This window comes from Sorex araneus, chromosome 9 (assembly GCF_027595985.1).
Source record: "Sorex araneus isolate mSorAra2 chromosome 9, mSorAra2.pri, whole genome shotgun sequence".
NCBI classification, from domain to species: Eukaryota; Metazoa; Chordata; class Mammalia; order Eulipotyphla; family Soricidae; genus Sorex; species Sorex araneus.
Window position 1 is genome coordinate 21,365,834 of NC_073310.1, and position 12,809 is coordinate 21,378,642.

General features: G+C 40.6%; 1 gene segment (V, D, J or C); it reads left to right on the forward strand.

Moving 5' to 3' along the window:
* The first annotated feature begins 4,083 nt into the window (after positions 1-4,083).
* On the forward strand, positions 4,084-4,652 carry LOC129407058 (immunoglobulin lambda variable 5-37-like). The segment is given in 2 exon segments: positions 4,084-4,139; positions 4,247-4,652. Coding segments are annotated over 2 exon segments (462 nt in total).
* The last annotated feature ends 8,157 nt before the right edge of the window (positions 4,653-12,809 follow it).

Below are 12,809 nucleotides of genomic sequence, written 5' to 3' on the forward strand. Positions count from 1 at the left end.
TAAATATATGTATCTAATCAATCAATGTCTGTATTGATTGATCTTCAGGAATCTCTATCTGATTTTATCACTTAGGACCCTGATGTTCTATAGGTTACAATCTGAGTATATTGCTATTATTAGCTGACTTTATTGTCTAGCCACCATTATTTTTTTCACCCAGGTGAAAGGGATAAATAAATTCAAGTTCCTTGTTCTTTGTCTGAGCTCTTTCTTCTTCATGTCTCTGACACATCAGAGCTCATGCCTCTTCTTCTTCTGACAATTCCCAAAAAAGAATTTTCTCACTTCTTTGTGTATGTCCATGTCTTTGAATTTTTTGAGTTTGTCAAGAGAACTGATGAAGTCCAAGTTTCTTCTTCTGGTCCAAAATAAGCTCATTGGAAGCATCTTTGAGATGTTTATCAGTTTTCAGGTTCAGAATCTCAGTGGGCCTAACCTAGTCAACTGCAGTATGATTTCCTTGGAGAAACACTGTCATCAGTGAGATAATAAATAATGCTATAGGCCCACTCAGTCTAAGGTCTCTGAGGGAATGTCTTTCTGAGGGAAGATGGACTGTATGTTCTTTCTCACGCACATAATTTCTTCTGCTAACACTATATTTGTATTGTCCTGGGACTCTGAAGCTGGAGGACTTCTTATTTATTCCTTCAGAATCAGGGATCAACCTCTGGCTGACTCAGGGATCAACCTCTGCATCCTCACTGTCAGAATCTGCAGGAAGATGAATCTTCTTCAGCAAATCACACCAGTAGTAACTGCGTAACTGGGTTCCATTAATAATTCCTGTCTGGGAAGTGTTGTGAAAAGTTGCTTGCTGAGGTAAGTTTGATCAAAGACATCTCAGGGCAGGGATTTCTTCCCTTTGTGCAACTCAACTATAAGAAAAGATGAGATCGTGAAGTTAACTGCTACATGGATGGATCCAGACAGCAACATTCTGATTGAAGTAATCAGAAGGACAGACACAAATGATCTCTCTCATGTGCAGATATAAAGAAACACAGTAGTGGAATACCTAATGGCCAAAGGCTACAGAAACTGGGAACTGATCTTTAGTAGGAATCTAACCACAGGGTCTCTGGGAGAAGGGAGTACACTGGAGGGAAGTGGACACACCAGCTTGAATATTTTATTTATTTTTAAATTATTACGTTTTTGTTTTGGCAGCCTCACCTAAAAATGATCAGACCTTATTCCTAACTTGGTGCTCAGGGATCACCTCGATGGGGCCCAGGGGATCATATGGTGCCAGGTTCCAACCAGGTTGTCCACATGCAAGAAGAGTGCCCTACAAGTTGTACTATTTCTCAGTCATTGGAATGTTCTATAGAGCTTTACAATCATGGTGATTAATTAATTTTTATTGCATTTAACATTTTTTAAAGATTTTATTTTCATAAAGTTGTTCACAATTATTGATTCCATCAATATTCAACACCAATCCCACCACCATTACACCTTCCCATCACCATGTTTTCGAATTTTCCCACCACCACTCAGGCCTGTCCCACAGGCAAATGCAAGATAATTTATTTTGTATTACTTTGTTATGAGTAGTATCAATATCTATAAGATCCTATCTCACAGTATTTCTACAAAAGAGTTAAAAAAGAAGAAGAATATGAGATGATGCATGGTCACCGATTCCCAGAATTCTAAAACTTTAAATAAATGGGGTCTGGAGACATTCTGCAGTGAACTGCTGGGTTCAGAGATTCATTTGTGAGTCTCTGGATCATGGCCATTTATGAGCTTAAATGGCACCCAGAGGCAGTTTGTGGGTGTGACAGTCAGGACCCTTAAAGGGCAGGCAGATGGGAAAGGGTAGGCCAGTTCCCACCTCTTGAGGGCTGGAGTTTTCAGTTACTGGTCCCACATACCTGGGTTTTTCAGCAGATTTATTCTCTTGTGTGGGGGCCAAGCCAGGACAAGCCTATGAATATCTACCACAAGAGTGACAGGGATTGGGTTCTGGAGGTTTGCAGCTGCAGGGCTTCCTTTGGGGCAGGCGGAGAGAGGATGCCTGCTCCAGGCTCCGTAGTGAAATCAGCCTGGTGCAAAGTGTGGAAACAAATATGCCAAGAGCAGTTTGTGGACATGACAGCCAGGATCCTGGAAGGGTGGGGAGATGGGAATTAATTTTTTTTAACTAGCCTAAATCTATTTATTAATTAATTAATTTTTATTTATTTATTTTTGTTATTTATTTTATTGAATCACCATGTGGAAAGTTACAAAGTTCTCAGGTTTATATCTCATTTATACAATACTCAAACACCCATCCCTTTACCAGTGCCCATATTCCACCACCAAAAACCCCAGTATACCTCCCACCCCCCGCCCCCCACCCCCACCTGCGTAAGTGATAAATTTCACTTCATTTTCTGTTTACCTTGATTACATTCCATATTTCAACACAAAACTCACTATTGTTGTTGGAGTTTCCCCCCAAAAAAGACAGCCCTACTGCCAAGGAAGCATTTGATAATTAGTTTTCCATTACTGAGAATGAAGAGATACGAAATCCCGCTGTTCCAAGTACATAACTCTTTTTTTTTCTCCTTCCCTCGGCCCCAAGTTTGTGCCTGCTTAATAGTCCTCATAATATGGCGGGGGGCACGGGGGGGAAACTTGAGAAAGAAGGATATTTCCCCTCCTCGGCAGGCGTGGGGCTATGGCTTAGTTCAGTCTAGAGACATGAAACTAGCCTACATTTAATGGCTCTTTATAACATATAAAATTCATGCAGCTGGCCAAAGGAACAAATGCAAAAAAGAAGCACATTTCCATTCATACATTACCAAATTATACCATTCCCATCACTTATTTTATGCTATTTTCTAATACTTTCATAATAATGTGAAATAATAATGAAAATTAAGCTCACCTTTGTCTTGGCCATATCATGAAGTCTATCTATAGTATATGCATGAGTTTGTGTAATATGTGTGTGTGAGAGAGAGACAGAGAGAGAAGGAGTGCTAAGTCATAATTTCATGTGTAAATTTCTATTTTGGCTTTTCAGAATTTATTTGAATTTGATCATGAGTCCACTGTGAGAAATAACTTTATTCAAGTATTAATATGGTATATCACTTTAAGGTATTTAAACAAGGATCAAACATGTGTCATTGCAATGAATACTAATTTGTCCTTTTAACCAATTTGTAAATCTTTCACTAGAATTTTAAAAAATATATTCATAACAGTTATATAAAATATAACTTTTGCATAATTTTCTTAATTGAATAAATACTAGTAAGCTATATTTACCACTATTATAACTACATCACAAGAATTAGAATATTTTCCTTTTATGAAATGTATGTAGACTGCGCCATAGTAATAGAGCATTTATTTGCCCTGCACATAAACACCCAGGAACTTCAAATAGTCCCAGGGTGATTCCTGAGTTCAGATCATGGAGTAAACATTGAACACTGCCAGATGTGGGCCCAAATAGTAGATGAAGAAAATTTATGTGATGTGAAAAAAATTTTAAATTTAACATCTTGAAATTTTCTGAGAAAGTATCTGAATTGTAAGCCATTCTGTGGAATGCCTACATAATAACTTTTCATAGGTTGTGAAAAAAACTAATATTTTATTTGTTTTATTTCAAATGCAGCCAATTTTGTATTTTTCTAGATGAATATGCATTTCACTAACTCAATAATACAAAAAATCAGGGTTTTTTTTCTATTCTTTTCAAGTATAGCCAATAGGGGGAGCTGTGGAACTCCCTTCCTTTTTGAGCACAGCTGCTAAGTGAGGGCCATTAACTCAGAGAAACCAGTCCTGGGGTTTGGGCCTGTGAACAATGAGTGGGATTCAGCTCTTGTGTACTCTGGGCTAGGACCTGTGTGTGTTCTCTGCAGGTGCTTCCTCCCAAAACAGCCCTCAAAACTCTGTCCATTCTGTCTGGAGTATGAGCTGAGCCCCACCAACATGAACAGCAGGAGATGGGCAGTTATTAGATTTAACTGATTTGCATGGACAGCTCCTCCTCTGGCAGAGGGAGACAAGTAGGTGTGGGGCAGCCAGTGCCCACTGTGGGACCAGAGGGTGGTGTGCACCATGGCCTGGACTGCTCTCCTGCTCATGCTCCTCTTTCACTGCACAGGTATGGCTAGGACTCAAGAGGCTGCCTGGTAGAACTTCCTCCTTGTTCATAGTATTGATGAGTTTAACCTGATTTTTGCCTGAAGATAATACAAGTCTTTCTTCGCAGGGTCCCTCTCCAGCCTGTGCTGACTCAGGAGCCCTCGGTCTCTGCATCTCCTGGAACAGCAGCCAGACTCACCTGCACCCTCAGCAGTGGTTTCAGTGTTGGCAACTATGTAGTAAGCTGGTACCAGCAGAAGTCTGGGAACTCTCCTAGGTTTCTGCTGTATTACTACACAAGTACACAGTTGGGATCTGGAGTTTCCAATCGCTTCTCTGGATCCAAAGACACCTCAGCCAATGCGGGACTCCTGCACATCTCTGGGCTGCAGCCTGAGGATGAGGCTGACTATTACTGTATGACTGGACATGGTAGTGATAGTCACAGTGACACAGGCATATGGGGAAGTGGTACAAAAACTTTCATCTGTTTTGAAACTCAGATAATGACCCTGTTCCAATTCAAATCTTTAAGCATATAGCAATTTTATTTGGAAGTAATTTTTGTTTCATAATGACCTATCCAGTATTTTCTTATTTAACGCAGTTGAATTTGAAACTTCTAATAAACTTTCAATAACAATAAGAAACTCATGCAGAGGTCAAAATTTTACTTAGCTAATTAAATTTTAAAAGCCACTCACGTCCCACCTCCATAACTGTGTAAGTTCCTCATCTACTGGACTTATTCCAGAGACTCAAACAAATCTCTAAAGAACTCACCTAGCCACACACACAAAAAAGTCTCAAAAACCCATTCCTTACTGAGAGCTCCAGGAGGGGGATGGGTGGGCCAGCTCTTGCCAAACAAAACCCTTGCAGTCACTCCCCTAAAACCACATTCCAGTTAAAAATTGAACTCCAACCGGACAGCCCAGTTAAGAGCTCTTGAGTTTCTAGAGCATGCAGCAGCAAAGGCACGTCCATCATCTACATCACTGATATGCCAGTAGTAGATGGATGGCATGTAAAGTAGAAACCAACCGATCTCCACTAACGAAAACATTAATAATGGAGGTTAACTTCCAGCAACAGCTTAGTAAAAGCCTCAGACAACGATTTCATGTCTCATGCTGAGATACAATTTTCACAAATATTTTTATACAGAAATATATTTTTTTAAATCTTGAAGGTAGAAAGGATAGGTTTTTATTGTGCCTCTTCTTCAGAATTTTAAGTTTTCCTTTTTTCTAAATTAGTGAATCATTGAGAGGTACAGTTACATATTTATAAACTTTCGTGCTTGCATTTCAGTCATACAGTGATCGAGTACCCATCCCTCCGCCAGTGCCCATTATAGAAATATTTTTTTTTTTTTTTTGCTGTTTGGGTCACACCTGGCGATGCACAGGGGTTATTCCTGGCTCTGCACTCAGGAATTACTCCTGGCGGTGCTCAGGGGACCATATGGGATGCTGGGAATCGAACCCGGGTCGGCCGCGTGCAAGGCAAACGCTCTACCCGCTGTGCTATCGCTCCAGCCCCTAGAAATATTTTTTTATCATTCTGTTAGGGATAAAAAAACTTTATAAAGTAAATTATTGTCGGCCTGCTATGGGCACAAGCTTGAGGGGTGGTTGGGAAAATGGAGAAAGTGGTGGGAGGAAAGTGGTAATGATGGTGAGATGGGTGTTGAAATATTGAATACCTATAATCAATCATCACGAACAACTTTCTAAACCATGATGTGGGTGTCGGGGTGGGGGATGATCAAACTAGAACCAATTGGGCTGAATTTTAAAAGACTGGAGCAACAGCTTAGCACAGTAGGGCATTTGCTTTGCACTCGGCCAACCCGAGTTTGATTCCTCTGTCCCTCTCAGAGAGCCCAGCAAGCTACCGAGAGTATCCTGCTGACATGGCAGAGCCTGGCAAGTTACCCATCGTATATTCGATATGCCAAAAACAGTAACAAGTCTCACAATGGAGATGTTACTGGTGCCCGACAATGCTACAGTGCTATTTACATTGCAATTTAAGCCTGCATTGCTCAGATCACAAGCACCATAATAAACATAGAAATCCTTTTACAGCACTTAGAATATGTTTTTGTAGACATTTGAGAATTGCTTTACATGACCATCCACCCCTCACCCTTACTGACAGTCCCCTGTGCTCAGGGCTATGTCATTTGCTTTGATCATAAAGATAAGGCACTCAGATATGAGAAGCTGTGCAGACTCAAATAAAAAAAAATCCAGAAAAGAAATGGTCTTGACTCATACTCTCAGGTACTGAAGCTTCCATTGCAAAGTCTGAACAGAGGGGGCTAGAGGGGGAAACTGGATTTGAGGTTCTGGGTCAACATTGATGTATTCCAGAAAAAGTGATAAACTCGGAGAGGGATGTGCAACTGTTATAGGCAACACCATTCAGGACCCAAAAGTGTTCCTCTGATTGTTTCCTTCTCCTTAAACTGGACTGTATCCTCTACTTCTTGATCCCTGCAAGCAGTTGACCAAGAGTCCAAGGTATTGATGCCGGCTGGCCACACATCAAGGATATCACTTAAGGTAACTTTATTTTTTTTTTAAATTTTTTTATTGAATCACCAAGTGGAGGGTTACATAGTTCTCAGGATTATGTCAGTTATATAATACTCAAACACCCTTCCCTTCACCAGTGCCCATCTTCCATCACCAACCCCCCCAGTATATCTGCCGCCCCCTCCCACCTCCCCAGTCCCCACCCTTGTACGTGATAAGTTTCACTTCGTTTACGCTTATCTCGATTACATTCCATATTTCAACACACAACTCACTACCGTTGCTGGGGTTTCCCCCCAAGAAGAAAAAGACAGTCCTATTGCCAAGGAGGCGTTTGATAGTTCTCCATTGCTAAGAATATAGAGATATTAAGTCCCGCTGTTTGTTACATAACTTTTCTTTTTCCCCCTTGCCCCGAGCCACCGAGTTCACGCCTGTTTAGTAATCGCCACGCTGTCTGACAAAGGGAAAAAAAACCGAAGAGGATGGTTATTTCCCGTCATCAGCCAGTGTGGGGCTCTGGCTTAGTTGATAGTCTAGTAGAGTGTCTGCAAGCAGTTTCTGGAACCAAAAATCTTGCGCTGGTATCGGCTCCGGCTCGAGATTCCACCAGCGTCCCGCTGTTCCATGTACATAACTTTTCCCCTTATATCCCATTCCCACGCCACCAGGTCTGTTTGCTTAATGGACATCACACTATGTTTGACACCACGCCGCGTTTCTTCCCGAGAAAGAAGGATATTTCTTCTCAGCCGGCTTGGGGATATAGCTTAGTTCAGTCTAGAGAGATGGCTACCACTTTGATTGCCTTCAATATTTCAACAAAAGACTTACTATTCTTGTTAGGATCTCCCACAAAAGTCCGACCCATTAAGAAGGAACCATTACATATTGCTGATACTAAGATGACATTAGGTCGTCATCAAAACCGCGCGGTTTTTGGTTTCTGTATAAAGTCCAGGGGAAATTCTGCCTGAAATTCTATCACTACAATCTTTTACCCTTTTATGGTGCTCATAAGATGGGAAAACCTAGAGAAATACCGGGGCCCCCGCACTGGCGGAAGTGGGAAAGCTCCCTTGTCCTCCTCAGTCATACTGGGGCTGCGGGTGCGGAGAAGTGGGGAAGCCCACGTGGCTGCACTCTCTTTAAGTGTCCGATGTGGGCGGAGACCGGTACTTCCCCGCCCTTGATCTCCCGCCAGCTGCGCTGCGCATTTGGGTGCGTCTCTCCATTTTGTGCTCAGAGAAGTGGGGTGGAGGCTGTGCTGTGCTCAGGAGAAGTTGAAGGAGAGAGAGAGAGAGAGAGAGAGAGAGAGAGAGAGAGAGAGAGAGAGAGAGAGAGAAACGCCGGGCCCCTGCATAGGGGGCCTGGCGGAAACGCTCAAATCACATACTGCAGGTTGCTGGCGGGCTGCTGGTGTCCAAAGCACCTCCCTCATCTTCCTCCGTCATACTCGGGCTGCGGGCACGGCTAAGTGGGGAAGCCCTCGTGGCTGCACTCTCTTTAAGTGTCCGATGTTAAGGTAACTTTATCCATAAAAACTACATAGAAAGACATGATATAATATCTATATTTTTATTTACAGGAAACAATGACAACATTGGGGTTCCTAAAAGAAGCTCCAAAGGTAAACCCTAAATTTGCTGGATTTGATTTACTCTCATGGTTCCAGGTCTAATTGTCTTATCCTGAAATAAGGAACCTCTTGTTCGTTCCTTTGAGGACAAGGATGAGCATTCTTGTCAGGTCAGTGACTATAGTGTCCATACCACCAAGAGTTTCTGCTCCTGATGTATAGACTCAAATCTGCTATCTGTTCATTTCTGTACGTTCCTCTATCTCTTCCTGTGTCCCCACGTGCTTCTTCTCCTGTCTTCCTCTAACACATTCTAAAAATAAAGAATGAGTTCAGTAGAAATATATAGTTGGTCACACACATAAATATCTACAATTTTATTTCTAGGGCTAAAATAGCTGCAACCATATGGTGATGTGGATGAGATGGGGCGACAAGAAGTGAAGAAGTCCTTTCATGTCACCCAGGTATCTAGTTCCACTTTGTCCACACCTCATACATGATGCTCTTTATGAGCCAGGACTTGCCTGTTGTTCCTGAGACCTAAAGCTTTAGGAAATTTATATTCATATTCATTTTCCTTAAGTCATTTCAACTCTCTGGCTCATGCTTGCTGTGAAGAAAAATTGTTATGCTTTGGTAATTTTGCGTTTAGAGTTTATAGTTACAAATTGTATTGTGATAAATAAACTAGTAGAGACTTATTCCTAGAAACCCTTGTTCTTCTTCAGGGTCAGTGTTTGCAGTATTTACTAGTACAGTGAGGCAAATCCAAAAGTTTTAAATAATAGGACATACCTTGTCAAGTGGTAGAGGAAAATGAAAATATAAGGGGGTGAAAAGGGAGATAGTTTAGGGGTCATTATGTGATTTGCTTTACAAGGCTGCTGTTGATCCCCAGTTTGATCTGTAGTCCCTACCAGGTTAGGTGTAACCCTGGGAGGTTGCCCTGCTGGCCCCCAACACTGTTGCACCAGAGCAGAGCAAAAGGGTCATAACATTGAACATTGGCCTCAATTGACAGAGTATCAGGATTGTGTAGACTGGGTCCTCTGAGCACTACTTTTGAGGCTCCCACCACACAAAATGGGCACCTTCCAGAATAATATTTTTGGCTTGGATGTGGGCCATACCCTGAGGTCTCAGGAGCTATTCTTCGTTCTGTTCTCAGGAGTAATGATAGTGGTTCTAGGGGACCACAGGCAGTACCAGAGATCAAATAAGATCAGCCACATGCAAGCAAGCACTTTAGCTCTTTAAGTTTCTGCTGTCCATGAAATTCTGTATCATTCCTTCATCTGAGCGATAATATCATTTGCCAGTCGAATAGCCCAAAACAGGAATAAGCCCCATTCTGAGACTGCTCAATGCACTTCCTAAATTTCTTTTTGTTGGGAATGTGAGTTTTCAAATCTAGATATTCTTCCAAATGTTCTTGTACTTATGTGGGGGGGGGGGCAGTGGTTTATAAAATTATCTTCTCCAAAGAGCATAGATTCTGCACATTGCCTGGGTTTATCCCCAGCAGAACTTCCCTAACACTATCCGTAACACTGTCTCTGCAATCATTTCAATAATAGTCCTTTGAAATCTTACCAGACTGCATCAATTCTAAAGCTGCAATCCCAGGTTTTTCGAGATGTTGAGGACATTGACTACCAAGTCTGAAGAAAGTACTAGGGAGGTCCAACAGGTAGACATGGGTCTAATGCCAGTATCTTGATGGAAAAATCACACATAGGAACACATCTAGTAAGGCAAAAGAAGAACTCTAATCAACTTTGCTTCTAGTTAAAAATTGCAATCTTTAAACATCTCAGATCCATAATCATAGCTTTCATAGCATACATTAATTACCACAAGACCAAACACAACTCACCACATTTTCAGTTTCTCCTACCTACTAAGACATCCTCTGCTCTTTTTCCATTCTCCAATGACATCAATTTCAGACTTCTAGTCCTTTTGAAAGCCTATGTTATATGTCATCATTTTTAGTTGTAAATTTATGGAGGAGGAGAGGTTGGTGTCTATAATATCTGCCATCTATCTTGACTCTCCGTATACCCAATGGTTAAATTTCTACAAACTTCTGAATCTAGAGTAATATAAGTGTAGTTCAATGCAACCAGAGACCAAAGAAAAATTTTTATTTCTATAATAAAAATAAATACAAACTAAAGATTTGTAAATAAATAAGAGTCCAGTTCCATGAATTAAAACTACAAAAGACAGCTGCTAAACTGAAACAGGCTTAACTAAGAAGATTAGGGACTGGCATGAAGAAAACGACAAAATGCTACTCCAAGAAATACAGGAGAACATGAGGAAATGGAGACACATCCCCTACACATGGATTGGGAGAATTAACATTGTCAAAACTACAATATTTTCCAGGCATGGCATAGATTTAATACCATCCCTATTAGAATACCCATAGTATTTTTTTTTCAAAGAAATAAACCAAACACTCCTGAAATTCATATGGAACAGTATAACCCTATAAATAGAGAAAGAAATCTTTGGAAAAATGAATAAGGAAGGTATCAACGTCCCCCAATTCAAACTGTAATACAAATCAGAATTAATTAAAACATCATAGTATTGGAATAAAGACAGACCTGCAGACCAATGGAATAGAGATGAATATACTGACACGGGTCCTCAAATACATGATTATTTAATATTTGATAAGGGAACAAGAAATATGAAGTGGAGCAAGGAAAGCCTATTCAACAAGTGTGCTGGAAAAACGGGGCAGTTACATGTAAAACATGAACTTAGACCTCTTTCTAACCATGCAAAAAAGTCATATTAAAATGAATTAAATATCTCAACATAAGACCTAAATCCATAAGACACATGGAAGAAAATGTAGGCAAAAACATCCATGACATTGAAGTGAAAGGCACTTCAAAGAGGGTATTCCGGAGATATCAGTGGTGAGGAATGTGCACTGGTGGAGGAATGGGTGTTTGATCATTATGTGATTGTAATCCAAACATGAAAGCTAGTAACTGTCTCATGGTGATTCAATAAAATTTTTTAAAAAAAAAGATAAAATACCACTGACTAAGCTAGTAGAAACAAAGAGAAACATATGGTACTATAGGAAGCTAAGAAACTTCTGTGCCTCCAAAGAAACAGTGACCATGATACACAGATAGCCCACAAATAGGGGAAAATTATTTATCCAGTACCCATCTGATAATGGATTAATGTCCAAGCTGTATAAGATACAAATCGATCTTTACAAGGAAAACACATCCACGCCCATCAAAAATGGGGAGAAGAAATGAAAAGAAACTTCCTCAGAGAAGAAATACAATTGGACAAAAGACACATGAAAAAATGCTCTATATTGCTAATCATCAGGGAGATGCAGATCCAAACAATGATGAGATATCACCTCACACACAGAGGCTGGAATACATCAAAAATAAACACTGGCACAGATGCAGGAGAATGTATATTCTTCTTCATTGTTGTTGGGAGTGCCGGACTGCTGTAGCCTTGGAGGAAAATAATATGGATATTCCTCATATAACTATAAATTGAGCAGCCATTTGACTCAGCGCTATTACTTCTAGTAATATACCCTGGGGGACTAAAACCACACAGCAGAAACCCAACTGCACTCCTATGTTCCTTGCAGCACTATTCACAATAGCCAGAATCTGTAAAAAACCTGAGTGCCTGACAACAGAAAAATGGATAAAGAAACTATGGCACATCTACACAATAGAATACTGCACAGCTATTAGGAAAAATGAAGATATGAAATTTGCTTATAAACTGATGGATATGGAGAGTCTTATGCTAAATGAAATAAATCAGAAAGAGAGAGATAGATGTAGAATGACTGCGTTCATTTTGGGGATGAAGTTAATAACAAAGGCCAGAGAAGACTGGGACCAGGAGTACTAATCAATGATTCAATGATTGGTAGCTTGTCACAACAGTGTTTGGGCAGCAAAGAGCAGTTAGGATAGAGAAGAGACCAGTGTAACAATAAACAATAGTAGTTGGAAATGAACATTTTGGACAGGAACTGGGTTTTGAAATTAGGTAAAGGAATATACCTGATAATGTTTCAGTATCTGTATTGCTAACCATAAAACCCACATGGGGGGAGAGAGAGAGAGAGAGAAAGAGAGAGAGAGAGGGAGAGAGAGAGAGAGGGAGAGAGAAAATTCCTTCCATAGAGACCGGTAGGTTGGGATATGAGGGAGCTGGAGGGAAACTGGGGACATCCGTAGTGGTAAATGCACACTGGTGAGAGAAGGGTGTTGCAACAATGTGAAAGAATTTCATAATTGTTTATCTCACGTGATTCATGAAGAACTTTAAAATTGTTTATCTCATTCGATTCAATTAAAAAATTTAAAATAAATTATAGAGGGGCAGAGAGATAGTACAGAGGGCAAGGCACTTGCTTTGCATGCCACCAATCTGGATTCAATCTCCAACATCCAATATTATCCCTTCAGCACTTCCAGGAGTGATTCCCTGAGTGCACAAAAGGAGTAATCTCTGAGCACTGCTGGATGTGGCTCAAAAACAAAACAGCAATA